This window comes from Manis javanica, chromosome X (assembly GCF_040802235.1).
Source record: "Manis javanica isolate MJ-LG chromosome X, MJ_LKY, whole genome shotgun sequence".
NCBI lineage: Eukaryota > Metazoa > Chordata > Mammalia > Pholidota > Manidae > Manis > Manis javanica.
The window spans coordinates 112,228,087-112,253,704 of record NC_133174.1 but is presented as its reverse complement, the minus strand read 5'-3'; the positions used below and the strand labels follow the sequence as shown (position 1 = coordinate 112,253,704).

General features: G+C 44.3%; 1 protein-coding gene across 2 annotated transcripts; it reads left to right on the top strand.

Moving 5' to 3' along the window:
• Positions 1 to 1,449: 1,449 nt before the first annotated feature.
• On the top strand, positions 1,450 to 11,456 carry RAB33A (RAB33A, member RAS oncogene family). Of its 2 annotated transcripts, none has more exons than XM_037016866.2 (2): positions 1,450 to 2,933; positions 10,875 to 11,456. In XM_037016866.2, exons 1-2 carry the CDS (start codon positions 2,664 to 2,666, stop codon positions 11,328 to 11,330), a joined length of 726 nt encoding a protein of 241 aa, XP_036872761.1. In that variant the 5' UTR covers positions 1,450 to 2,663; the 3' UTR covers positions 11,331 to 11,456. The 2 variants fall into 2 exon arrangements, with proteins under 2 accessions (XP_036872761.1, XP_017520204.2); XM_017664715.3 differs by having other exon boundaries at positions 1,465 to 2,921; positions 10,875 to 11,455.
• Positions 11,457 to 25,618: the final 14,162 nt, after the last annotated feature.

Genomic DNA, 25,618 nt, shown 5'->3' with positions numbered 1-25,618 from the left:
GCTATTTCTAAAAACCTGTAATAAACATGGATTGACTAACTACAAAGTTAATCATATCTGTTGGTAAGAAGCTATGGAAAACTCAAAATCTTGATGACCAGGTACCTATAAAAACAACTGAATATATTTGAAAGAGAGTCATTTCATGATGCACAATTAACACAAAGAAAAGGCATTATACAGCACATTTATTTTTGCAATAGGTGCAATGAGGTACTTTTCTTGTCTTTTTAATTAAAAATCTTTTTTTGTGTGTGAAAGTAATAAATACACAATGAACTAACTCCAAAAAAATAAGTGGAAGTTCCCCAAAATCTCACCCCACAGAGGTAACAAATACTTTTTATTAGGGCATGGAGCCAATTTTGAGATACCACATTTATAGGAATCAATTTTCTACCTTACAAATGTAATTGAATGATCGGATTCAATGACAAGTTTTTGGAAGCATGCATCTAGATAATCTTATGTGGATGTAATATTTTTTATATCTCTCAAAGTTAGCATTAATTCTGGCTCTGAGTTGGTAAAGCTTATTTGCATTCTACCTACTGGATATGTCTAATTAAGTTACCACCCCTCCTGTAGATAAGGACCACTAGGAGCATTCGCTGCTAATACGGAAGAAAATGAGGCAGCAAACTATTACCTAGATATCAGCCAATCAAAAAAACAAAATATGTACATTGATGATTGCTATTCACACTGTACAATAATTGGTATTCATAATAATGACCTTGGATTAGCCAACTAAGATTAAATCCTTCCTGAGATGGTTTTAATGTTGAATAGTATAACCTAGGGTTTTAGAAATGAGTGACCCACATTTATGCTAAAAAATTTAGCTATAAATAAATATATCTGGTAACTCAACTAAAAAGCTTATTAACTAGAAGACCCAGTTTTCCTAGCCGTTTTGAGTAACTGGACTTGGCTGAACAGTCACATTCCTATTTGATTACAGATTTATCACTGATGCAGTGAATTGTCTTTCTCATAGTGGGAGTGGATTTAGTCACGTTTGTCTCTTCTGCAGCTCAGCCTCATGCACAAATAAGATGGAAGCTCACGTGTGCTGCTAGAATCCCTGGCTTTTACTAGAAATTAACTCATATGTCGGTGCTGTTGGCATATGTCACTATTACCTTAACCTATGAAATAAGTGTGTGTAGCGGGGTAAAGTCTAAAAGCAAACATAAAACGGGTATATTTTGTTACATGTAAGTTGTACCTCAGTAAAGTTGATTTCAAACAAATTTTGAACCTGCAAATCACTTTTGGGAGAGAGAATACTAGTCTTGCCTAAGATATTTGATGCTTAGTAAGCTTTGGGAGCTGCCCCCCTAATACCGTAAGAAAGTTCTGTTCATTTATCATCTTCCAAGCATAATCTAGGCTTCTGGCAAATTAGACCCAACCACTTTGTTCTACATTCAGTTGCAGAGGGGTGAGCCCTACTAGGGGTTTCCAATTCCTTCAGAAACTTCACAATTCTGTAAGGACGCATGATTATATGGAGGACTGAAGAATGCAGGACACTGTGAGGTTTATGCCATGTCCCAAGATCCCTCCACCTGGGCTTGCAGTAGTTAACCCCTAAACAAACCTCCCTTTTGCTGGAGCTGCCGCCACTAGCTTCCCCCCTTCTCCTACCCACTATATGGCCCTCTCCAGCTGCGGACCTTCCCCATTGGCCAGCCGAACACAAACGACTGCGACAGCCAATGGGAACCGCTCTCCTGAACATTCAGAGGATGGGTGCTCGTGGTGTGATGAGGAAAGGTTAGCGCCTGGCACGCGCCCCCCCTACATCTGGCAAGTCTGTGACAGAAACAGTAACTCCCCCTATACACACACACACACACCCGTGCCCCCTGCCTCCGTCCGTTCAGCTGCGCGGGCCCCGCAACCCGCGGCGTGTCTTGGCAGTGCCCTCCCGGGCCCCTTGGGGCGCGCGAGTGCACCTGCTCACTCAGTAAGACAGAACGTCCCTTGATTCCGCGGAGGCGCGGCTCAGCTGCCGCTGCTCGGGAGGTGACCGGTTTCCCCGCCCCCACCCCACCCCACGCCGAGTGGTGCTGCTCCGAGGCCGAAGTGCTCCAGAGCCGGCTTAGGGTGCAGCTCTCTTTGTCCCCAGCCAGCTGTGCTCCCTGCCGGCTGACTCGACGCGCTCCCAGGAAGTGGGGGTGGGGAGCCCGAAACCTATGAAATAAATGGGGGCGTGAGGACAGGAAGACAACCCCGGGTGGTGTGTGCGGGTGTCTTCACGCCCTCCCTTTCTTCCTTAGGCGGGGTCCCTGGGGTCCAGGCAAGGGAGGGTCTAGGCACAGGCGCGGCGGCGGCGGCGGGCTGGGGAGAGCCGGGTCCCAGCGAACGCACTGGCCGACCGAGAAGCCTCGCGCCCGGCCCGCTGCCCTCCATCTCTCCTCTCCTCCCTGGCTTTTGTGTTGGTGCCTCGGAGCTGCAAGGAGGGTGCGCTGGAGGAGGGGGGCCTGGGGTAGAGGCTCCCCTCCACGCGCGCGCGCACACGGTGGCGGCGCACGCACACACGCGCGGACATACACACACGCACAAAGCTTGCTTGCCTCGAGCGCACTAACGTGGCTGTTTTCTTTGTGTGGAGCCCTTGAGGGGGGTTGGGGTCCCGGTCCGGTCCTGGGGAGATGGCGCAGCCCATCCTGGGCCCTGGAAGCCTGCAGCCCGCCTCGCCCGCTGGCCTGGCATCCCTGGAGCTCGACTCGTCGCTGGACCAGTACGTGCAGATTCGCATCTTCAAAATCATCGTGATTGGGGACTCCAACGTGGGCAAGACGTGCCTGACTTTCCGCTTCTGCGGAGGGACCTTCCCCGACAAGACCGAGGCCACCATCGGTGTGGACTTCAGGGAGAAGACGGTGGAAATCGAGGGCGAGAAGATCAAGGTGATCCAGACGGTCAGGTCTGGGAAGGGAGGGATCAGGGAGGGGGCCTCGCTGGAGGCAGGGCTCTTATGGTTGTAAAGTCCAGCGCGTGGCCCTGTGGCCTTGCTGAGCTCAAGAACCTCAGCACCTGCTCATCCCCTTTGACTCTCAGTGGCCTGGTTCCCTCCTCACCGGTGTTTTAGAGCAGGTGATGGTCATTGCATTCTTGCCCTTGGCTCCTGCCTGACAGCTCCTGCCAGGAAAAGCATGTTTGATTCCATCCTTGACCCTGAGCCAGAAGCAGTAGCACCTGTGGGCAGAGGGAGGTATGAGGCATTTCTTGGTCCTGGTCTGTGGGAGGGATCCCAAAGCACTTTCCGCATCTTGAGGTCCCTTCTACTTCTTGGGTGCCAGTAGGCTGCAGAAACCCACTTTGGCTAAGCCCAGAGGCATTAGAAGGGAGGAAAGGATGGCAATACATAGGGAATGAAAGTCGCCTTATTTTAAATTACACTTTAGGGTTCAGATTAGGACTGAGTTGGAGTCGGGGTGAAGTGGGACGGTTCTGGCACAAAGCCATGAGTCCTTTTAAAGAAACTGAGACAGGGTCACCTGCCAACCCTTCACAGCAGAGAAAACTTGTTCTTTGGAACAATATTCCTCAAATGGTATCTTCTTTACCTGTCTGAGGTACCTAATGAATGAACTGTCCATTACTCATTCCGTTGGTATTGTCTTCAGCAGGCCTTTGTAAAAATGCAGAGCAATTTATCTGAGGACCAAGGGAAGGAGAGGACATGGCAAGGGCAGCTTTCTCTGTCAGGAGAGCAGAGCTGGCCAGGGTTATGGGCAGGGAGTCACCTTAAAAGGCACTAGGCAGTAAAGACCAGTTCCACTAGACCCACAGCTGGCCGTTCCTTGAGCCTATGGTCAGACCCTGTCAGGTAAAAGCCAACCTTCCTCCTGCTGGTCAAACACTCCAGATCACCACGGGGCCCTCTCCTGAGTGATGTGGAGAGAAGGGCTGGGTAACTGGGAAGAATGATGAAACACTCTAAACTGTGCAAGACTCTGGACTCATTGATTATTAAAATGAATATGTTTTCAAATGGCTTCAGAAACTGGGCCAAGGCACTAGATGTCAGGAAGATGGGCAGCTCAGTACCAGTAAGGGAGAGCTCTCCAGAACAACTGAACCCGAGGGTCAGGAAGATAGGGCACTGATTTGAAATAATGATCTTTTTCACCCCTTGTGTTTTGGAGAGAATTACCACCTTTCCTTTTTCAAGTCGAGTAAGTATCTGTCTCTATCCTTTCCTAGGGCTCTTATGTTGCCATGTACTTGGTTAGGACTTTCTCTAGTGTGTCTAATTTCTTTAATGTAAGATTGTAAGATTCTGGAATTTCTAAAACATGCCTTTTAAAATATCAAGTAGAAATATACTATGGATATGCTCTTAAACCCTCAAAAACCTTAAAATGTAATGCTATCACTTGTTTAAAATCTAATGTCACATTGAACCAAGGAGTGCTTTGGAAGAGAGGAAGTACAGGAGAAGTAAGTCCATCTGAAATTCAGAAGGAGAAAAAAAGTTGTGTTTGGGAGTCTAGCAGAAGAGGGAGGAAGGAGAGCAAGGGGAGAGGGGAGGAGGAAGCTAGAACATGGGAAATGGGAAGTGAAAACAAATGGAAGGGGGTCACCACCCAATGGCCTTGGAGAAATTTTTAAAAGATTTCTTCCCTTCTAACACCCCAGTGCTTAGCTAAACTGGATTCTACTGTCTCTGCCAGAGATTCCCATACTTTTTCCCAGAGGGCAGAGCCTGTGACAGTGTGACTCACTAGAAAGAGAGCTCAGCACAACACCATGTGCTGATAAGTGCTCAATACAGGCTTTTCTGGGAAGGTGGTATTTTCAAGAGGGCAAAGCCTTGTGACACTGCTTACAGAGGAGTCCTTTGAGTGAGGATGCTCAAGGGGCTTAGAGTGGGGTGTGGGAGTGGGGAGATGGTGGCTCTTCCTCTGGAAAGCTGCTGCTACTTCAGGGCCGAAGCCAGCAGGTGAGACCAGCATGTCCATGGGAAGATGGCAGAGCATGGCCGCTAGCACAAGATCCAGAGAGGAGGAGCTTTTGCCCTGCACTCCAGCTGGCCTGGAGTTTCTCAAGGAACAAATGCTAAAACTACACTAGGAGGTGACTGCCAAAGGCTTTTCCTTTTAGGGGAGAGAGAAAAGTCCAGTGTGACAGGCTCAGGTGGCCCCAGACCACAGCCAGTAATGGAAGGCTGTCAGGCTCTAAAATGCCAGCCCTCTCAAGAGAGAGGTGGGGAAATCTTTTCTCCCAGTCCAAGAGTAGGGTGTGGCCTCTCCTGGGCTGCCTCCCTGTGTCCCAGGGTAGCACATATGTCTACCCCAGCAGGGGGGTGACTGATTTGGTGTTTTGGGGGCTCTTCTCTTAATTATCAGGTCCTCCATAGGGCTTTGAAGCCTCACTGGCTGTTTGCAGTCAATGCATCCCAGCTCTTTCCCCATGGCAGCATTTATAATCCAGCATTTCCTGGTTAACATAAACATCAAGAAAAGCCTCCAATGAGTGGGCAATAATAATAATAACACTTCTATTTATCTAATAAACCCAGAGCCCAGGCTAGGTACTTCACTTGTACTATGTTACTGATCTTCACAGCAGCCCTAAGAAATTAGGACTATTATTATCAATCCTGTTTTATAGATAAGGAGACCAAAATTAGAGAGATTAAATAAAGTACCCAAAGGCACATGGCTCACCATCTCACTAGCCTGCCTGCCCTGCAACAGGGCCAGGATTTCAACCTAGATTCAGAGCCCATGCTCTTTACCATTGCCCTCTATTCCGGGGAGCAATATCTGGCCTGGGGGGCGATGACATGCTGGGCAGCCAGCCTTGGGCCAGGGGCCCAGGTTTACAGCCCTAGGACCCAGGAGTCTTCAAGATGTCTCCTTCAACTGTACCCCAGATGCTGAGCTGAGTAACTGAGTTTTACTTTTTGCCCCTTGACTGTCTCACCTTCCATGTGAGAGTAAAACAGTGTTCCAAGATGAAAGAGACCTTAGAGAGTTTCTGATCCAACATCCTCATCTAACAGATAGGAAACTGAGGCTGAGAGAGGGAAAGTGACTTGCCCAAGATCACACGGGGCCAGGCCTACAACTCAGGTGTCCTAATTCCCTTTCCAGTGCTCTTTCCATATAAATCCCCATTCTGGGCTAGTCGCATGGTCCACCAACCCATGCAGTTACCTGTGACAGGGACGTGGAGGGACATCATATGGGAAAGCTGACAGTCCTTCCTGGTATCAATCTAGGAAGGGGGGAGGTGTCCCCCAGCCCCCAAAGGAACTGTGGAGCTTCCCTCAATGACCATAATGTGTCTGTCTCCTACAGGTTTAGCTAAATCATATTGAGCCTGTCTCAGTCTAAAACCACTGGAAAATGCCAAATACGAGTGTGTGTGGTGGGGGTGAGGGTGGGGGGAGGCTGTAGAGGGAGGTTCAGAACCAGTTTTTGAGCCATTTATAAATGATCATGCAAGCACCCCCTCCTGCCTGTTGTGGTTCTTTCCACAGGCTGGGCCCTCCCTCTGCCCCAGCTCTGTGGACCATGGCAAACTGCAGGTCAGCCATGGCTGTGGGCAGGTGCTGCCCAGGACTGTGAAATTCTCTTCCTCTGCTGATCATGTGGAAAAACACCTTCCTGTGTTACATTATCTAGTGGACGGAGGCTGAGCTAAGTGTTCCCTCAGAAGCTGCCTGCAGTCAGAATGACATCATGTCTTCCTTAGAGCTGCTGAGCCTCCAACTTCTGCCAGTTAGCTTCATGGTTAATTATCCATCAGTGTGTGTTTCTCTGTCTGCTTTGCTGCCTCTCGTTCTGTGCATGACTTTCTCTTTGTCTCCTTCCTCCTTTGCCATTCTCTACATCAGTCTTGTGTGTGAATGTGTATCTTAGATGCAGATGGGACAGTCCAGCTAGTTGAAAAAAGAATTATTTTGGACTTTTCCCATCATCCACTTGGGCATCCTCTGAAGGTCACAGATGTATTCGTCTCCTTTTCCCACTTCTGCCCTCCCCCACCAGCCTCCAGCAGAAGGACATTAGTGCCTCATCTATAGGAAGAGGCTAGATATGTTCCCTCAGGAATAGAAATACCCCTGTCAGCTAAGAGCACGTGCAGAGGGCTTGCTCAGCAGCAGCCACAGGAAAATGGTTAAAAAGGCTAGCTTTATCTTTGGCAGCTCCCCATGCTGTTTCCCTGTATCCTAGCGTAGAATCCCCATCTGTTTGGATGTGCCCCCAGGCTCTCACGGCCTGTTGCTGGCATTCCCCGCTCCTCTGCCCTCTCCTTTGCTCTGGCTCTGTCTCATGGTCAAGAAGCCAAGCTTTCTATGCTTTCCAGGATGAGAAGCATCCCATCCAAAGGGCAGTGCTACCAGGAGAGGGCTTGATGGGCCTTCTGAGACAATGACAACAGCTAATATTTGCAGAGCACTTTGTATTTTCCAAAATCTCTTTCTGCTGTGTTTTTTCATTTTCCTAGTCATTTACTCAGCTACTAAGCACAGGAGTTAGAACCCAGGTCTCCCAATCCCACAGCTATTGCTGCATTTCCAACAGCACCTGCTCACTTAGTTGTCAGGTCTGACTTGATAGTGGAGGTTTTGGGCCAGGAAGGAGTAGGGAGTGTGTACTAGGCACAGTGTCATGTACTTTCAGGGAATGCTGATCTTCACAGCATCCCTACAAAATTGCTGTGAATATCCTGTTTCCTGAGGAGGACACTGAACACAGAGTAAATAACTTGCCTGAGGACACCTAACTAGTAGTACATGATTGGGCCAAGATCTGCACCCAAGTTGATTTGACTCCATTAGCTCCATTGGTCTTTGGAGAAAAAAGAGGATCTGGGCAGCATGTATGTGACTATGGGGCTGTTGTCACCCCTGACTACCATGTGCACACAGGAAAGGAAGAATAGACGAGAGGAGCACCAGCCACAAACAGGAAAGGAGGTGCTTTCACAGTGTGGCAGGAGCCAGGGGTTATGGGATGTTAAGGGCAGGGACACCAAACCCCTCAAACAAAATAAGATCATTTATGTGTTGAGTCAGCTTGGCTGCTGGGCTCTCCCTTTGTGATGGCTCTAAGGCCATACCATTGGTTCTTCTGATTTTCTGCTGTGAGTAGCAAGCGTCCTGGCTCACCTCTCACCACAGACAGGGATGCAAAGAACTTAGGGTGGGGTTTATAAAGAGCTGGAATGGGAGCAGGTCCTACAGTTGAAATTCCGAGTCTCCTAATAAAAGCTTCAAGGCACTGGGAAAGGCACAGGAGATCTCCAACAGAGAGGGCCCTCCCTGCAGTTCCAGCAGCTTGTGTGGCTTTCATACACAAGTCCAAAGCCAAGGAAAAGCCAAACAGCCTACTCAGCCCCAAACACCTCACACACTCCCACCCGTGTTCCTGCTAGTGGCAGGTATTTTTAGAGTCCTGAGCTCATGGTGTGAAAGCATCTGCCACATGCCTGAGGGCTGGTAGGGATTCAGCCTGACTCATACGCAAGACTTAGGACAACTGGAGAGTGGGGGTGGGAATTGGGAGCCAAGTGGTAATGATACACCTGCTCTCTTCCCGCTGACCTGCATTCCTTTTCTGGCCTGCGTTTCCTTGCGTCTGCTCACAGCAGAAGAGAACAGAGAAATGGAAGAAATAAATATATTGCTGCTTGCTAAAGCAAAGCATTTTTCAAGGACTTACATTTTCCTTTGTAACCTTGGCCAATACCTAGGATGTCAGGTGCCCTGTAGTTTGGGTGGCCCAGGCCAGTACTGCTTTTTAATGATGATGTTGATGAAAACAACCATGAGGCCGAGTGGCCTAATGCAGAAAAAGACTGCTAACAGTTTAGTGGGAGAGAAGCCAAGAGCACTGATGTAACAACCAGAGAACAAAAAAATATATTCTAAATGATGTGGTACAGATTCAAAGTTCAGTCAAGATTCCTAAGAGAAGAGAATTGAAGAGAAGTTGGAGAAGGTTTCAGGAAGAAGGTAGAGGTGTGAGATGAGCCTTAAAGAATGGGTGAGATTTGGATAGGGCAGTGAAGGGGCAACCAGTTCTGTAGGGGAAGGATGGACTAGCAGGACCTAATGTACAGAGGAGGGAATGAGCAAGTTGTAGCCGAGTAGTTTGAACCAGGTTGAGTGGGGTCAAATGACGGCAGACAGAAATTTTTCCATTTGATGCCACATGCATCATAATTTCCTGAAGAGGAGGGTGACATACCAATACAAGCAGGGATTCAGGAAGGCTACTTTGAAAGCAGGAAGCACTGGAGTGGAGACATCTAGAATCCAAAAGACTGCTGTAGTCCAGGAGAAAGCAGAAGAGGGTTTGGCCTAAGGGTATGAAAATCAAAATAGAAAAAGCGAATCTGACGGTCTTGCCAAAGGAATGTGGTGGCCATATTGATAGAAGAGATGTAACAATGAAAACTGACATTCAGAATGATGACTCTGGGGCCCTATAAGATCTTCATTCAGCAAAAAGAGATTCAATTATGTTCATTAAATTATACCTACTGACTGCTAACTCCAAATAAAAGCCATACTTTAAGAACCATAGTAGTCAATTAGTGGGCATAATTAAGTTTTCTTTGGTAACAGAATTGTATGGGGACTTGGGACCATCTTTCTGCATATTAATTTCTCTTGTCCAAAACTTTGGATATATAAAGGGAAATAGATTGGACCGAATGTGTGTTGACTCCAGAATATCCCTTAGCAGTTGTGTTTTTGTACATATTACCGATAGCAGCATTTTCCCTTCATAATTTGGCCTTTATCCCAAAAGCTGAGGTGCAGAAGAAAAATCCAGTGAGCTAAATTACCTTTTACATAACAAAGAACTGAACTTAAAATAAATTGAGCTTTTTAAAAACACTGTCTTTATTTAAAAGTCATGCAAAATAAAACCCCAAAGTGATATAAGCTTAGAGTAGAAAAATTTGAAGAAACAAAAAAATAGAAGGAAAGAAATATCACCTATAGTCCCACTGCCCAAAAATAACCATCAGTGTGCTAGTGTGTACACTTCCAGTCTTTCCCATGCATGTGTCTATGCTTACTTTTTTTAAAGAATTGGGACCAGAGCATATGAATATAAGCTTAGAGTAGAAAAATTTGAAGAAACAAAAAAATAGAAGGAAAGAAATATCACCTATAGTCCCACTGCCCAAAAATAACCATCAGTGTGCTAGTGTGTACACTTCCAGTCTTTCCCATGCATGTGTCTATGCTTAATTTTTTTAAAGAATTGGGACCAGAGCATATGAAAAATTTTGTATCCTACTTTTTAAATATTTTTTGAGCATTTCTACCACTATTCTTCGAAAACATTATTTTTAATGACTGCATAAAAGCCCATTGTATAACTATATGTATACACTTTAGTTATTCCTCTTCTAGCAAGCATGTGGGTAGTTTCCTGTTTTTAAAAATGTATAAACAACACTGCAATTAAGATCATTGTACAGAATTTTGTCCACATCTCTGCTATGTCTTTTGTATAGATTTCTGGAAGTGGGATTGATTATAAGCTTTTGAACACTTATCATTATAGGCTCAAAGAATTTTTCACATTTGATAATATTGCCAAATTGCCCTCCAGAAACGATTAATTTATATTCCACTTTTTCAACCAAAAACCTTGAGATTTTTCAACTCAAGATTTTCCACTAAAATTCTTAAGAAAAACTTTACAAATCTTGAAAGAAATTTCTCTCTGTATTTTGATAAATCTATTCTGCCAATCTGTCAAAGAACCACTTCCTGTGTCAGGGCTTGTCACCTCATTTTTATAATGCCATAGAACCATGTTTTCACCTATCCATTCGTGTTTCCTTTTCTGACTCCAAATATGGGTTTTTGTATCTTCCAGGTTCAGGTGTGGGATACAGCAGGTCAGGAACGCTTCCGCAAAAGCATGGTCGAGCATTACTACCGCAATGTGCATGCAGTGGTCTTCGTTTATGATGTCACCAAGATGACATCCTTCACCAACCTCAAAATGTGGATCCAAGAATGCAATGGGCATGCCGTGCCCCCACTAGTCCCAAAGGTGCTTGTGGGCAATAAGTGTGACTTGAGGGAACAGATCCAGGTGCCCTCCAACTTAGCCCTGAAATTTGCTGATGCCCACAACATGCTCTTATTTGAGACATCGGCCAAGGACCCCAAAGAGAGCCAGAACGTGGAGTCAATTTTCATGTGCCTGGCTTGTCGATTGAAGGCTCAGAAATCCCTGCTCTACCGTGATGCTGAGAGGCAGCAGGGGAAGGTGCAGAAACTGGAGTTCCTGCAGGAAGCTAACAGCAAAACTTCCTGTCCCTGTTGAAACCAAATGGTGTAAATACAAGATCAGTTATCACTGGAGTTTTTTCTTTCCCTTCTTTTCTGTGCCTGCATAACACTGACACCTGCTTGTTTCCATACAAATTGATATTAAAATAAAATTTGTACAGATTATCACATGCCTTCATGTCTTGCTTTCTTCCAAGAAGACATTCCTGATCTTGATGAGTGAAGAGGCAGCTCACCCTACTAGAATGATATGCCTGTGCCAAGGCACACTCCTTACCAGCTTTGTGAACCACCTAAACATCTCATTGTTTGAGTTACTTCTTTAGGACTCATTCATTCTCTCACTCAGTGTCATCAGTGGGTAGAAATACTCGGTGGGGGAGGGACACAGGCCAGATATGTTTTCTACAGCACCAATGCAGGTGGCGGATAAAGAAGTTTTGAAGGGAGATGTTGATTCATCAATGTTTCTTAAGTTCCCTGGATGTTGAGAGTAGACTTCTTGCTCTCTCCTTGTTTCTCCAAGTTTAAAATAAAACAGTATAGGTGGCTCCGTAGTCCCAGTTACTTCCAAAGTAGTTAGATCCTGCCTTCTACTTTTCACCAAGCAGTCTCTGACACCAAAAGTGGTTTTTCCCCTCCCCTTTCTCGGAGAGGGTAGGGTTCAAGCTAACAAATATCTCCTATGCCCCCAGATCATTGCTGGGTGCAATGGAGGAAATATAACAAGAGGAGGATTTGGCTTGTTCCTAATGTTCAAAGACCCTCTGATCTAGTTATGGGAACAATGTATATAATGAAACTCCTTGAGAACCAGAGTTAGACAAAAATATCAAGTGTGAGACTATGCTATGGGGAATTGAGAACATTATACTCTCAGCATCAGGGAGGGGTCGCTGAAAAGTACTTGATTCTGTTTTGTATGTTGAATAAAGTGTTATGTTTGGATTGATAAAGAGGAAGGGAGTGGTCAAAAGTAGGGAGGCAGGAGTGACCTTGGGGGCTGAGCAGGAGGACAACTGGGAGTTGGGCCTGCTGACAGCTGAGCAGCCGTAGCGGGGAGCCAAGGTTGGGGAGGCCTAGTTTTTGAGTCAATGGGAGCTTTTGGTGGCTCTATAGCAGAATCTTGTATTTCTTATACATCTGTCCTATGGATGTGAAAACCCCTTGTCCAAATGTTACAAAAACTAAAAGTGACTATAAAGCATGTCCATAGTAGCCCCAGGTAGATTTCTTTGCTTAAGGTGGCCCTGTTGTTGGAAACCCATGGGGAGAGGGTCCCAGGCTGACAACCCTGAGCATTTTCCTTTGGGAGGGGAATGTAGGTCTGCTCTCCCCCAACAGCAAATGGTAATATATGCTACATGTGCTTCCCACCCTAATACCTGTCTCAGCCTGCCTGGTTGTCCCTGCAGCCCTCTTCCTCGGCACTGGTTAATGCCCCCCACAAACTGGCCTCAGCCTTGGGCTCAGCTCAGCCTCCACTCTGGTTCTCCTCACTTGGCTTCTGCCTGGATCCCAGTCTTTGGAACCTGCTTAGTATTCCGGTTAGGGCTGGGTTTCCTTACCAGTTGCCCCCACCCAATGCCCTGCCCCTGAATCTCACCCAACGGGCTGAGAGCTGATTTGCTTGTGAACTTTCTGGTGAAACCCCTGTTGCTATGGTTCTCCCCAACGGAATAACTCTGGGCCTCATCTCAGACTTCAGGCACCTACTCCTTGCCTATTGTGGCATCTTTTGGCTCTTGCGACTTGGGTACATTTCAGTCTGTGTCCTGGGTTGCCTTGGTTAGGGCCCCTTTCTGCTGTAACAGGGTCAAAGTGAGAGCACTCCAAGTCCTCTAACCAGGATTACCTCCTCTAGACCTGGATTGCTTCTGACACCTTTCAGGCATTCAACAAACATTTACTGAGCACCTACTATGTGCCACTGTTCTAAGCTCTGGGGATACATAGGTGGACAAAATAAAGTCGTGCTTTCACAAATGAGATAGACACTACTCAAGAAATGAGATACATAAGTGAGATAATTTGAGAGAGTTATCAGGGCTCTAAAGGCCATAAAACAGGGTAAATGGGTAGAAAGTGAGGTGAGGGAGGGCAACACATCGAGTGATCACAAAAGGCATCTTTGAAGAGTAACGTTGGAACTGAGACCTGAATGAAGAAAAGCAACCAGCTATGAGGTCAGGGAGAAGAGAATTCCAAGCCGAGGAATCAGCAAATACCAAGGCCCTTAGGCAGGAGTGAGATTTGAAGGACCGAAAGGAGGCTAGTGTGGCTAAGTGAGCAAGGGATAGAATGTGGGAGATGAGGCTGAGAAGTAGGCAAAGCCAGGTCTATTGGGTTGGAGTTTTATTTAAGTGCAGTGGGAAACCAGTGGAAAATTTTAGTATCTTCCAGGCTCAGTAACCTTTGGACAGATTCAGCAGGCTTGCTGACCTGCAAAAAGGAAAAGCCCCCACTTTTCTTAGTTCCTTGAAAAGGAATAGACAGCCCTTCCTTGATGGCTTCTGAGTGTAGGCCTCAGAACAGCAACTCTATGCTGGCTGGCCCCCGCCTTAGAAACCAGACTCTTAAAACTTCTCCAGGCACTCACCAATCCGACCTGCCTCTGTCCTCTGCAGCACAAGATTGCTCTCCCTTAGGCACCTGGGGACAGCCAAGAAGTCCTGGGGCTCCCCACTGTGGTCCCAGGAATCCTGAGAATCTCTGGGTTCCATCCAGTCTCCCAGTCCCAGAAATTCCTGCTGGCATCAGCAGGGTGGCACAAGGGTGCTCAGGCCTCCCTCAGATTGAGCAGGAGGCCTTGGGGATGGGCTGTTCCCGGAGCATACCCACAAGAAGGGGACTCCAGAGGCCAGAAGATCCGTAACTCCTTTATTGCTGTGAGGGTGGTGAGAAGCAGGGGGATTCAAGGGAAGCAGGGTGCTTCCAGGCTCCTCAATCAGCCTCACTGTATCTCTGGAACAATCCACGATGGCCAGTATCTCTCCTATGCAGCTCTTCTTCACTTCCCAGATTTATACCCTTGAGTGTTCACCTGTGCTACTGAGACAGGATCTGGAGAAATAACTACCAGCATTTGCATGCCTATATTATGTGCCAGGCCCTGTGCTAAACCACTTTACACTCTTTCACTGGCTCATTTGATGCTCCTTCAATAATGATGAGCTGTTTATAATAAGTGATAATGATTTCCATTTTATGTATAAAAATATGATTGCACTAAGAGATTTAGTGACTTGTCAAGGCAGTAAGTGGTGAAGTGAGATCTTTCTTACAAGTCTAGGCTCTTTCTGTGATATGATATGCTGATATGATATGATATGATATGATATGATATGATATGATATGATATGATATGATATGATATGATATGATATTATTCTACCTTTCCAGCCAACTCCAGCTCCAGGAGCCTTGCAGGAATTGCAGGTTTATTTCCACCTGTCTGACTCACCCATGGGGGTTTGGGGAGCAGATCATTCATTATCCAGGAGGCCAGACTGGGACATTCCTCTGTGAACTGGATGCCCCTGAGCAGATCCCTGCGAGAAGCCTCAGTGGCTCACAGAAGTGTCAGCTCTGGGCCAAAGGAGTCCCTAAGCTGTGCTTGCCTTGGACGATAGCTGGGAACCACACAGCCAGCTGGACTCTGCTGCTCAGCCTTTGGGGCTATAGGATCTTATCACAGGGCGCCCCCAGAACTACACCTCCCCCATATCTGCACACTTGCTCAGGCCCCCAGATGCAGCCCGAGGACTGGCTGTGGCTGAGCTCAGTGGGACTACCTCAGCAGGATCCTCCAGTCAGGGAGCCCAAGAGCCATGCTGCCCTAAGCACCACCTAGAGCAGCATCCGGGAGGGGTGCCCCAGCCACAGTAGCTGCCGAAGCCCAGCCCCAAGTGAGGTTGATTCAGCCCAGCCTGAGTGTGTGTGGGGCAGCATGGAGGGTGTGGAGATATGCCGAGAGCTCCCTGGATAGCAAGACTCAGCCTCTCCCGCAAAGGAGAGGCAGTTGCCTATCAAGACCAGTAGTTATTCTCTTGTAATGCCTGAGAGCACAGAATTGCTGCCTCAACTTAGAGAGGGGCCCCTTCACCCCCCATCCCTCATCCCATCACTGGGAGGGGCTGGCCTAGACTCCACTGGTTTCAAAGCTTGTTCTGAGTCCAAGTGCCCTTGATTGTCCATGCCCATACGGGCTGCTCTGGGGCAGCAGAACTGACATGGGAGTCCCAGGGATTCCCCTAGATGAGCGGTTCCAAATGCTGGTTCACAGCTGAGTGCATGAAATCAGCTGACAACTTGTTAAAAGTACAAATTCCTGGTGCACCAGACCTAGACACTCTGATTTACTAGATTTGAGAGCAGGGCCCAGAAATTTGTATTTTCAAAACATCCATAGTTGAATTTGATGTATTTCCAGGACTCGACTCTGTGTGTGTGTGCGCGCGCGCGCGCGCGCGCGCGCGCGTGCGCTTTCTGAGAAACTTTAAAATCAGAAATGACCTTTCCCGAGCCAGAGCTTCAAAACTAGTAGTCTGGGCAACCAGGAAACACAGACTGTTGAGGCAGATCCTTCCAGCATTCTTTCTTAGGATACATGAAACTGTTTCAGTCTTACCAAATGGCCTGGGGATGTTTGTCTGAAACAAGTAGGCAAGAGCCTCTTAACCATGAGAGACAAGTGAGGAACTAATCCGGAGTATGAGCACCTCTACAGTGTGACGGCCACTCTGGGCCCAAGATTTGGGATTGTAATAGAGATTGAGTGTCCACTGTGTGCCCCCTGCTGGTTACAATTAGTGAAGTTTACAAAGTGTTTTCCAGTAGTTTTTCTGCCCTTTTCCTGGGATGAAAGCCCATACAGAAGGAGCTAATCTGATTCCAGTCTGGGCACTTAAGAGACCTGGAACTAGAAGGGTTACTAAACAAAACAGTTTTATTGAGGTATAGTGGATATATAAAAAACTGAATATATTTATTTCATATAATTTGATGTGTTTGGACATATGCATACACCTGTGAAACCATTACTGCAATCAAGGTAATACACATATAGGTCGCCTCCAAAAGTTTCTTTGCGCCCCCTTGGGTTTGTGTATGTGTGTAAAAACACTTAAAATTTGTTAAGAGGATGAATCTCATGTTAAGGGTTACTCTTATAAGTAAGCTACCTACCTCTGCCAAATCACTGAGGCTTAACTCTCCTAAGGGAAATCTGTGAACTCTGGTAAGAACTGCTGTCATGGCAGCAGGGAGGGAGAGGAGACATTGCGAAGCACCTTATCTGCCCAGCGATAGGGCAAATAGATTTAGAAGGTGGGTAGATAAGTAGCCCTGGACATCTTAAGAGAGACCACTGGGGGCACAGGAAGATTCCCCTAAGCCATAATGCAGTTGAAATCAACTGATAAATGGACCTCATGACCTGAGCTGACCCAGTGGTTGGTATTTAATCCCTTCCCCAGTGATTAAGTATTATGACCCACTGCATTTACTCTTAAAGTACTGAAGGAAGCATCAAGTAAAAGCGTGGGTAAGAAACCTGGCCTACCTGACCCTTACCTGTCAATCCCAGGTGGAAACTCTGATACTTCAGATAAAGGGGAGGTACCCCAGGTATCATGGGCCTATCTTTCCAGGGAGATCATTAGATGGGAAGAATGATCTGACCTAGCCTAGATTTCAACATCTGTATCTTCAACTGAATGATGACAATTACTAATGGCAGCTAACATTTATTGTTTACTACACACTGCTAAGCACTGTATTATGTGCTTAACATAGACTATCATGCTTAATCCTCAGAATAACCTCTGAGAGAGACACAGAACAATCAAAGCAGCTTGCCTAGGAGCACTGATCTTTATAAGATTTTTTGAAGAATTAAATAAGAAAACATTTGTGAAAGGTAGTTTATGAATAAACATTTGTATATTATACTTATGCAATTGCCCTAATAGAAGGAGCACTGAGACGAAATGAAATGGAAGAGCATTTGGGTTTTCCCTGATCATTGGTTTTTTTTTTAAGGAAGGCATTTTTTTTTGGAATCATTAATCTACAATTACATGAGGAACATTCTGTTTACTAGTCTCCCCCACTCACCAAGTCCTCCCCCACAAACCCCATTACAGTCACTGTCCATCAGCGTAGTAAGATGCTGTAGAATCACTACTTGTCTTCTCTGTGTTGCACAGCCGACCCCATGCCTCCCCCCACATGATACATGCTAATCGTAATGGCCCCTTTCTTTCTCCGACCTGCTTATCCCTCCCTTCCCACCCATCCCCCCCAGTCCCTTTCCCTTTGGTAACTGTTGATTTATTCTTGGATTCTGTGATTCTGCTGCTGTTTTGTTTTGTTTTTTTCTTATACTACACATATGAGTGAAATCATTTGGTACTTGCCTTTCTTTGCCTGGCTTATTTCACTGAGCATAATACCCTCTAGTTCCATCCATGTTGTTGCAAATGGTAGGATTTGTTTTCTTCTTATGGCTGAATGATATTCCATTGTGTATATGTCCATTCATCCACTGATGGACACTCAGGTTGCTTCCATTTCTTGGCTATTGTAAATAGTGCAGCGATAAACATAGGGGTGCATCTGTCTTTTTCAAATTGGGCTGCTGTATTCTTAGGGTAAATTCCTAGGAATGGAATTCCTGGGTCAAATGGTATTTCTATTTTGAGGAACCTCCATACTGCTTCCCACAATGGTTGAACTAATTTACATTCCCACCAACAGGTTTCTCCACAACCTCAGCAACATTTGTTGTTGTCTTTTGGATGGTGGCCATCCTTACTGGTGTGAGGTGATATTTCATTGTGGTTTTAATTCGCATTTCTCTGATGACAAGTGATGTGGAGCATCTTTTCATGTGTCTATTGGCCATCTGAATTTATTCTTTGGAGAACTGTCTGTTCAGCTCCTCTGCCCATTTTTTAATTGGATTATTTGCTTTTTGTTTGTTGAGGTGTGTGAGCTCTTTATATATTTTTTATGTCAACCCTTTCTTGGATCTGTCATTTATGAATATATTCTCCCATACTGCAGGATGCCTTTTTGTTCTATTGATGATGTCCTTTGCTGTACAGAAGCTTTTCAGCTTGATACAGTCCCACTTGCTCATTTTTGCTTTTGTTTCCCTTGCCCGGGGAGATATGTTCATGAAGAAGTCACTCATGTTTATGTCCAAGAGATTTTTGCCTATGTTTTTTTCTAAGAGTTTTATGGTTTCATGACTTACATCCAGGTCTTTGATCCATTTGGAATTTACTTTTGTGTAGGGGGTTAGACAGTGATCCAGTTTCATTCTCTTACATGTAGCTGTCCAGTTTTGCCAGCACCATCTGTAGAAGAGACTGTCATTTCCCCATTGTATGTCCAGGGCTCCTTTATCGTATATTAATTGGCCATAATGTTTGGGTTAATGTCTGGAGTCTATTCTGTTCCACTGGTCTGTGGCTCTGTTCTTGTGCCAGTACCAAATTGTCTTGATTACTGTGGCTTTGTACTAGAGCTTGAAGTTGGGGAGCAAGATCCCCCCCACCCCCACTTTATCCTTCCTTCTCAGGATTGCTTTGGCTATTCAGGGTCTTTGGTGGTTCCATATGAATTTTTGAACTATTTGTTCCAGTTCATTGAAGAATGCTGTTGGTAATTTGATAGGGATTGCATTGAATCTGTAGATTGCTTTGGGTAGGATGGCCATTTTGACAATATTAATTCTTCCTAGCCAAGAGCATGGGATGAGTTTCCATTTGTTAGTGTCCTCTTTAATTTCGCTTAAGAGTGTCTTGTAGTTTTCAGGGTCTTTCACTTCTTTGGTTAGGTTTATTCCTAGGTATTTTATTCTTTTTGATGCAATTGTGAATGGAATTGTTTTCCTGATTTCTCTTCCTGTTAGTTCATTGTTAGTGTATAGGAAAGCCACAGATTTCTGTGTATTAATTTTGTATCCTGCAATTTTGCTGATTTCAGATATTAGTTCTAGTAATTTTGGAGTGGAGTCTTTAGGGTTTTTTATGTACAATATCATGTCATCTGCAAATAGTGACAGTTTAACTTCTTCTTTACCAATCTGGATTCCTTGTATTTATTTGTTTTGTCTATTTGCTGTTGCTAGGACCTCTAGTACTATGTTGAATAACAGCAGGGAGAGTGGGCATCCCTGTCTTGTTCCCGATCTCAGAGGAAAAGCTTTCAGTTTCTCACTGTTCAGTATGATGTTGGCTGTGGGTTTATCATATATGGCCTTTATTATGTTGAATTACTTGCCCTCTATACCCATTTTGTTGAGAGTTTTTATCATGAATGGATGTTGAATTTTGTTGAATGCTTTTTCAACATCTATGGAGATGATCATGTGGTTTTTGTCTTTCTTTCTGTTTATGTGGTGGATGATGTTGATGGATTTTCGAATGCTGTGCCATCCTTGCATCCCTGCAATGAATCCCACTTGGTCATGGTGTATGATCCTTTTGATGTATTTTTGAATTCAGTTTGCTAATATTTTGTTGAGTATTTTTGCATGTATGTTCATCAGGGATATTGGTCTCTAATTTTCTTTTTTGATGGGGTCTTTGCCTGGTTTTGGTATTAGGGTGATGCTGGTTTCATAGAATGAGTTTGGGAGTATTCCCTCCTCTTCTATTTTTTGGAAAACTTTAAGGAGAATGGGTATTATATCTTCTCTGTATGTCTGATAAAATTCCGCGGTAAATCCATCTGGCCCAGGGGTTTTCCTCTTGGGTAATTTTTTGATTACCGCTTCAATTTCGTTGCTGGTAATTAGTCTGTTTAGATTTTCTGTTTCTTCCTTGGTCAGTCTTGAAGGTTGTATTTTTCTAGGAAGTTGTCTATTTCTTCTAGGTTTTGCAGCTTGTTAGCATATAGGTTTTCATAGTATTCTCTAATAATTCTTTGTATTTCTGTAGGGTCTGTCATGATTTTTGCTTTCTTGTTTCTGATTCTGTTGATGTGTGTTGATTCTCTTTTTCTCTTAATAAGTCTGGCTAGAGGCTTATTCATTTTGTTTATTTTCTGAAAGAACCAACTCTTGATTTCATTAACTTTTTCTATTGTTTCATTGTTTTCAATTTTTATTTATTTATTGTCTGATCTTTATTATGTCCCTCCTTCTGCTGACTTTAGGCCTCATTTGCTCTTCTTTTTCCAATTTCAATAATTGTGAGTTTAAACTATTCATTTGGGATTGTTCTTACTTCTTTAAATATACCTGGATTGCTATATACTTTCCTCTTAAGACTGCTTTCGCTGCATCCCACAGAAGTTGGGGCTTTGTGTAGTTGTTGTCATTTGTTTCCATATATTGCTTGATCTCTATTTTGATTTGGTCGTTGATCCATTGATTATTTACAAGCGTGTTGTTAAGCCTCCATGTGTTTGTGAGCCTTTTTGCTTTCTTTGTACAATTTATTTCTAGTTTTATAACTTTGTGGTCTGAGAAGTTGGTTGGTAGAATTTCAATCTTTTTGAATTTACTGAGGCTCTTTTTGTGTCCTAGTATGTGTCTATTCTGGAGAATGTTCTATGTGCACTTGAGAAGAATATGTATCCTGCTGCTTTTGGGTGTAGAGTTCTATAGATGTCTATTAGGTCCATCTGTTCTAGTGTGTTGTTCAGTGCCTCTGTGTCCTTACTTATTTTCTGTCTGGTGGATCTGTCTTTTGGAGTGAGTAGTGTGTTGATGTCTCCTAAAATAAATGCATTGCATACTATTTCCTCCTATAATTCTGTTAGTATTTGTTTCACAAATGGTGGTGCTCCTGTATTGGGTGCATATATATTTATAATGGTTATATCCTCTTGTTGGACTGACCCCTTTGTCATTATATAATGTCCTTCTTTATCTCTTGTTACTTTCTTTGTTTTGAAGTCTATTTTGTCTGATACTAGTACTGCAACACCTGCTTTTTTCTCCCTATTGTTTGCATGAAATATCTTTTTCCATCCCTTGACTTTTAGTCTGTGTATGTCTTTGAGTTTGAGGTGAGTCTCTTTGTAAGCAGCATCTAGATGGGTCTTGTTTTTTCATCCATTCTATTACTCTTTGTCTTTTGATTGGTGCATTCAGTCCATTTACATTTAGGGTGATTGTTGAAAGATATGTACTTATTACCATTGCAGGTTTTAGATTCGTGGTTACCAAAGGTTCAAGGTTAGCTTCTTTACTATCTTACCGTGTAACTTAACTCGCTTATTGAGCTATTATAAACACAGTCTGATGATTCTTTATTTCTCTCCCTTCTTATTCCTCCTCCTCCATTATTTATATGTTAGGTGTTTCATTTTGTGCTCTTTTGTGTTTCCTTTGACTGCTTTTGTGGGTAGTTGATTTTAGTTTTTCCCTTTAGTTAGTATTTGTCTGGTCTGCCTTCTTTGCTGTGATTCTATTTTCTCTGGTGACATCTATTTAGTCTTAGGGATCCTTCCACCTAGAGCAGTCCCTCTAAAATTCCCTGTAGAGGTGGTTTGTGGGAGGCAAATTCCCTTAACTTTTCCTTGTCTGGCAATTGTTTAACTCCCTCCTTCATATTTAAATGATAATCGTGCTGGATACAGTATTCTTGGTTCAAGGCCCTTCTGTTTCATTGCATTAAATATATCATGCCATTCTCTTCTGGCCTGTAAGGTTTCTGTTAAAAAGTCTGATGATAGCCTGATGGGTTTTCCTTTGTAGGTGACATTTTTTCTCTCTCTGGCTGCCTTTAATACTCTGTCCTTGCCTTTGATTTTTGCCATTTTAATTATGTGTCTTGGTGTTGTCTTCCTTGTGTCCTTTCTGTGGGGAGTTCTGTGTGCTTCTGTGGTCTGAGCGAGTATTTCCTCCCCTAGTTTGGGGAAGTTTTCAGCAATTATTTCTTCAAAGACACTTTCTATCACTTTTTCTCTCTCTTCTTCTGGTACCCCTATAACGCGAATATTGTTCCATTTTGATTGGTCACACAGTTCTCTTAATATTCTTTCATTCCTGGAGATCCTTTTATCTCTCTCTGCATCAGCTTCTCCGTGTTCCTGTTCTCTGATTTCTATTCCATTAACAGCCTCTTACACCTCATCCAGTCTGCTCTTAAGTCCTTCCAGAGATTGTTTTATTTCTGTATTCTCCTTCCCATCTTTATCCGTTAGCTCTTGCATTTTTCTCTGCAGCTCCATCAGCATGGTTATGACCTTTATTTTGAATTCTTTTACAGGAAGATTTTTTAAATCTATCTCCCCAGGTTCCCTCTCAAGGGATGTCTGTGTGATTCTGGTCTGGATCAAATTCTTCTGCCTTTTCATGCATGGCGATAGAGGTAGTCGTGGGCAGTTGGCACATATGTTAGCTTGGAGAGCAAAGTCCCTTCCCGCTTGCTCTTTGCCTTCCTCTCCTGCAAGACTGGTGACCCCTAGTGACTTGTCCTGGGCAGCTGCGCTCCGACAGGGTCTGGCCTGGGTGGCTGCGGAGGAGACTCTGCATGCTGCTATGGGCGTGGCTGGTCTCAGGCTGCTGCTCTGCTATGGCGGGGCCTCACTGGAGGGGGAATGGGTGGGAGGCTGTTTATTGCCATGAGGAGCCTCAGAGCATGCTGCCACCCAGGGGGTTAGGGCGCCTGGAGTTCCCTGGGATTTCCAGCTGCTTGGCTGAGTGTGCCGGGACTCTTCCATCCAGCTGTGAGGCTCCTGTCCCTTTAAGACTTTCAAAAAGCACTCGCTTTTCTTTTGTCCCAGGGGCACCGGGTGTGGGAACCCACTCGCAGACTTTACTGTTCCGTTTTTCTAGTATCCAGCACACCACGCACTGTGTGTCTGCGCTCCAGTGTGGATGGCTAGGGCTGGCTATTCAGCTAGCAGTCCTGGGCTCCCACTCCCTCCTGGCTCCAACTCCTCTCCTCCCACTGGGGAGCTGGGGTGGGGGGCACGCTCGGGTCCCACCGGGCCGTGGCTTGTATCTTACCCCCTTCGTGAGACGCTGGGTTTTCGCAGATGTAGATGTAGCCTGGCTGTTGTGCAGTATCTTCTGGTCTCTCTTTTAGGAACAGTTGTATTTTCAAAAATACATATGGTTTGGGGAGGAGATTTCCACTGCCCTACTCACGCCACCATCTTGGCTCCTCCCATTTCCTGATCATTTGGTTTTGAACGTAAAATTGTGTTGAATATATTCTTCTTTTAAATTATGGAGAACTGAAGTAATTTGATCATGAAGCCACTTGAAAATCACTAAAAGAACTAAGTCAACTTTTAAAATCACTTCAAATTGTGGTCTTTAGGACGTTTGATTCAATCGCTAAACAGACAATGGATTAAATAACCTAGTTTTCTAAGCCTGAGATACTTACTGATTTACTCAACTATTCTTATGCTCTGAGGCACTGAAAATTTGCTAGATAGAAATATCACATTCTCTTAACATTTTGTCAAGAAACTTGTACAACTTAAGACATTCCCTCTATTCTATGTTATAATTAATCTGTTCAGATACATATACTGGAGAAGATCGAGGAAGGGGAAGCAGATAACGGGCAAATAGAGCAATTCCAGGACTGAGTGACAATATCCCTAATCTCTGAGAAAAGCAGGTACTTTTTAATCATTTGAGAATCTTACAAAAGGAAAGGCCACTTTACTGCTCTATTTACAATTACACTTTTTCATAAAATTAATAGTATTAAGCAAGTAGCTGTTTTATGCTCAGATTGGAAATCTGTAGCAGATTGGATTCTGTACTAGTTTTCAACAAGGCAGTATTATTTCATAGTCTTAAGATAGGAAAAGCCAGAACTACACTTATTTCTGACATTAGACAATGATACCACATGTAATTGAAGCATTGTGATAAGATTTCATTCATCCACCCAGCAGTTTTGAGGAATGTATGGCAAGACCTGGGATCTATAAGCCAAAGTGACGAGACAGATAACCACAGTGCTGATGGATTGCCAATAAAATTGTCAATGAGAAGATTCCACTGATGCATGGTTTCCAGCGTCTCCTCTCAGCAGTAGTAATAGCAGTAACAGCAATGTCAGCCTGAACAGCAGGAGCAGAAGCGGGAATAGTGCTAACATTAGTGGTCATAGTGTTACGCAGCAGTGTAGGTCTTGAGTGGCTGATAATATAGATAATTATCTCTAATCCTTACAGCAAATTTGCATGGAAAATATCATTACATACCTTTCACGAAAAGGAGGCTGAGGCTTGGCAAGTTTATGTAATTTACTTGAGGCTACACAGCTGGCTAGATACAAAATCAGGATCAAAATCTAGGACTGTCTTATTTTAAGGCTGAACCCCCTTCAAGCCACCATACATCACAGTGGTATGACTAAATAGATATTTTTCCACATGAGTGAAGGATTAAAAACAGTAGAAAATTTGAACACTATTCTCTCTGAGTTTGTTGACAGCCAGCTCTTCCAGATGGTCGAATACCAAAATGACAGAAGAGAGGCTACAGTAGAATCTCAAAGTCAGAGAAATGAGATGTGTGAGTATGAATGTGAGGTAAACCATGGTGAGGCCAAATATAAGGCAATATAATTTCGGGAAAATACCCTAACGCTATTTAAAAAGACAGTTATGACTCAAATGAGCATTTAAGTCTGGGAGCATTCATAGATAGTCCATAAAAACAGAAGTCTGGTGTGTTTGAGTCACCCAAAATCCAATGGTATGCCTACCTTTAATACTATGTGGTTTCAACAATAACTCCCAAGAAAGACATACCAGGTTAGGAAAACAAAGTTAATAGAAATGACCATGAAAGTGGCATAGGGAGGTCAGAATGAAAAATGGGGTGAAGATTAAGGCCATTCTATCTGAATAAAATGAAGACAGAAATAAATTGGGAAGGGTAGTCATAGACTAACAGTAATAGTAACAATGATGACCCACACTCCTTCATGCCAGTCACTATTATGACACTGTACACACATATTAACTCATTTGATTCCCTCAGCCCTATGAGTAGGTGCTGTTATTTACATTTTACAAATGAGGAAACTGAGACACAGATCCCAAAGTCACACACATCTAGTCACTGGCAGGGCAGGAACTCCACCTAGGTAGTCTGCTGCCGAGCCTGGACTCTTAGTCACTCCACCACAATGCCCCTTTAAGGTACAGAGAGGGTTTACTGTGGAGTTAGGTATCGTAGCTTATAATCCTGGTATCAAGAAAAAGCTCCTGACGTTGTTTAAGGAGGAAATAAACTTTATAGAGTAAGAAACCCCTTAACAGATAATAATAGGCTGAAAATGGTAATAGTTTCAAGAAAAGTGGGCAAGCAGGTAGGTTGATAAG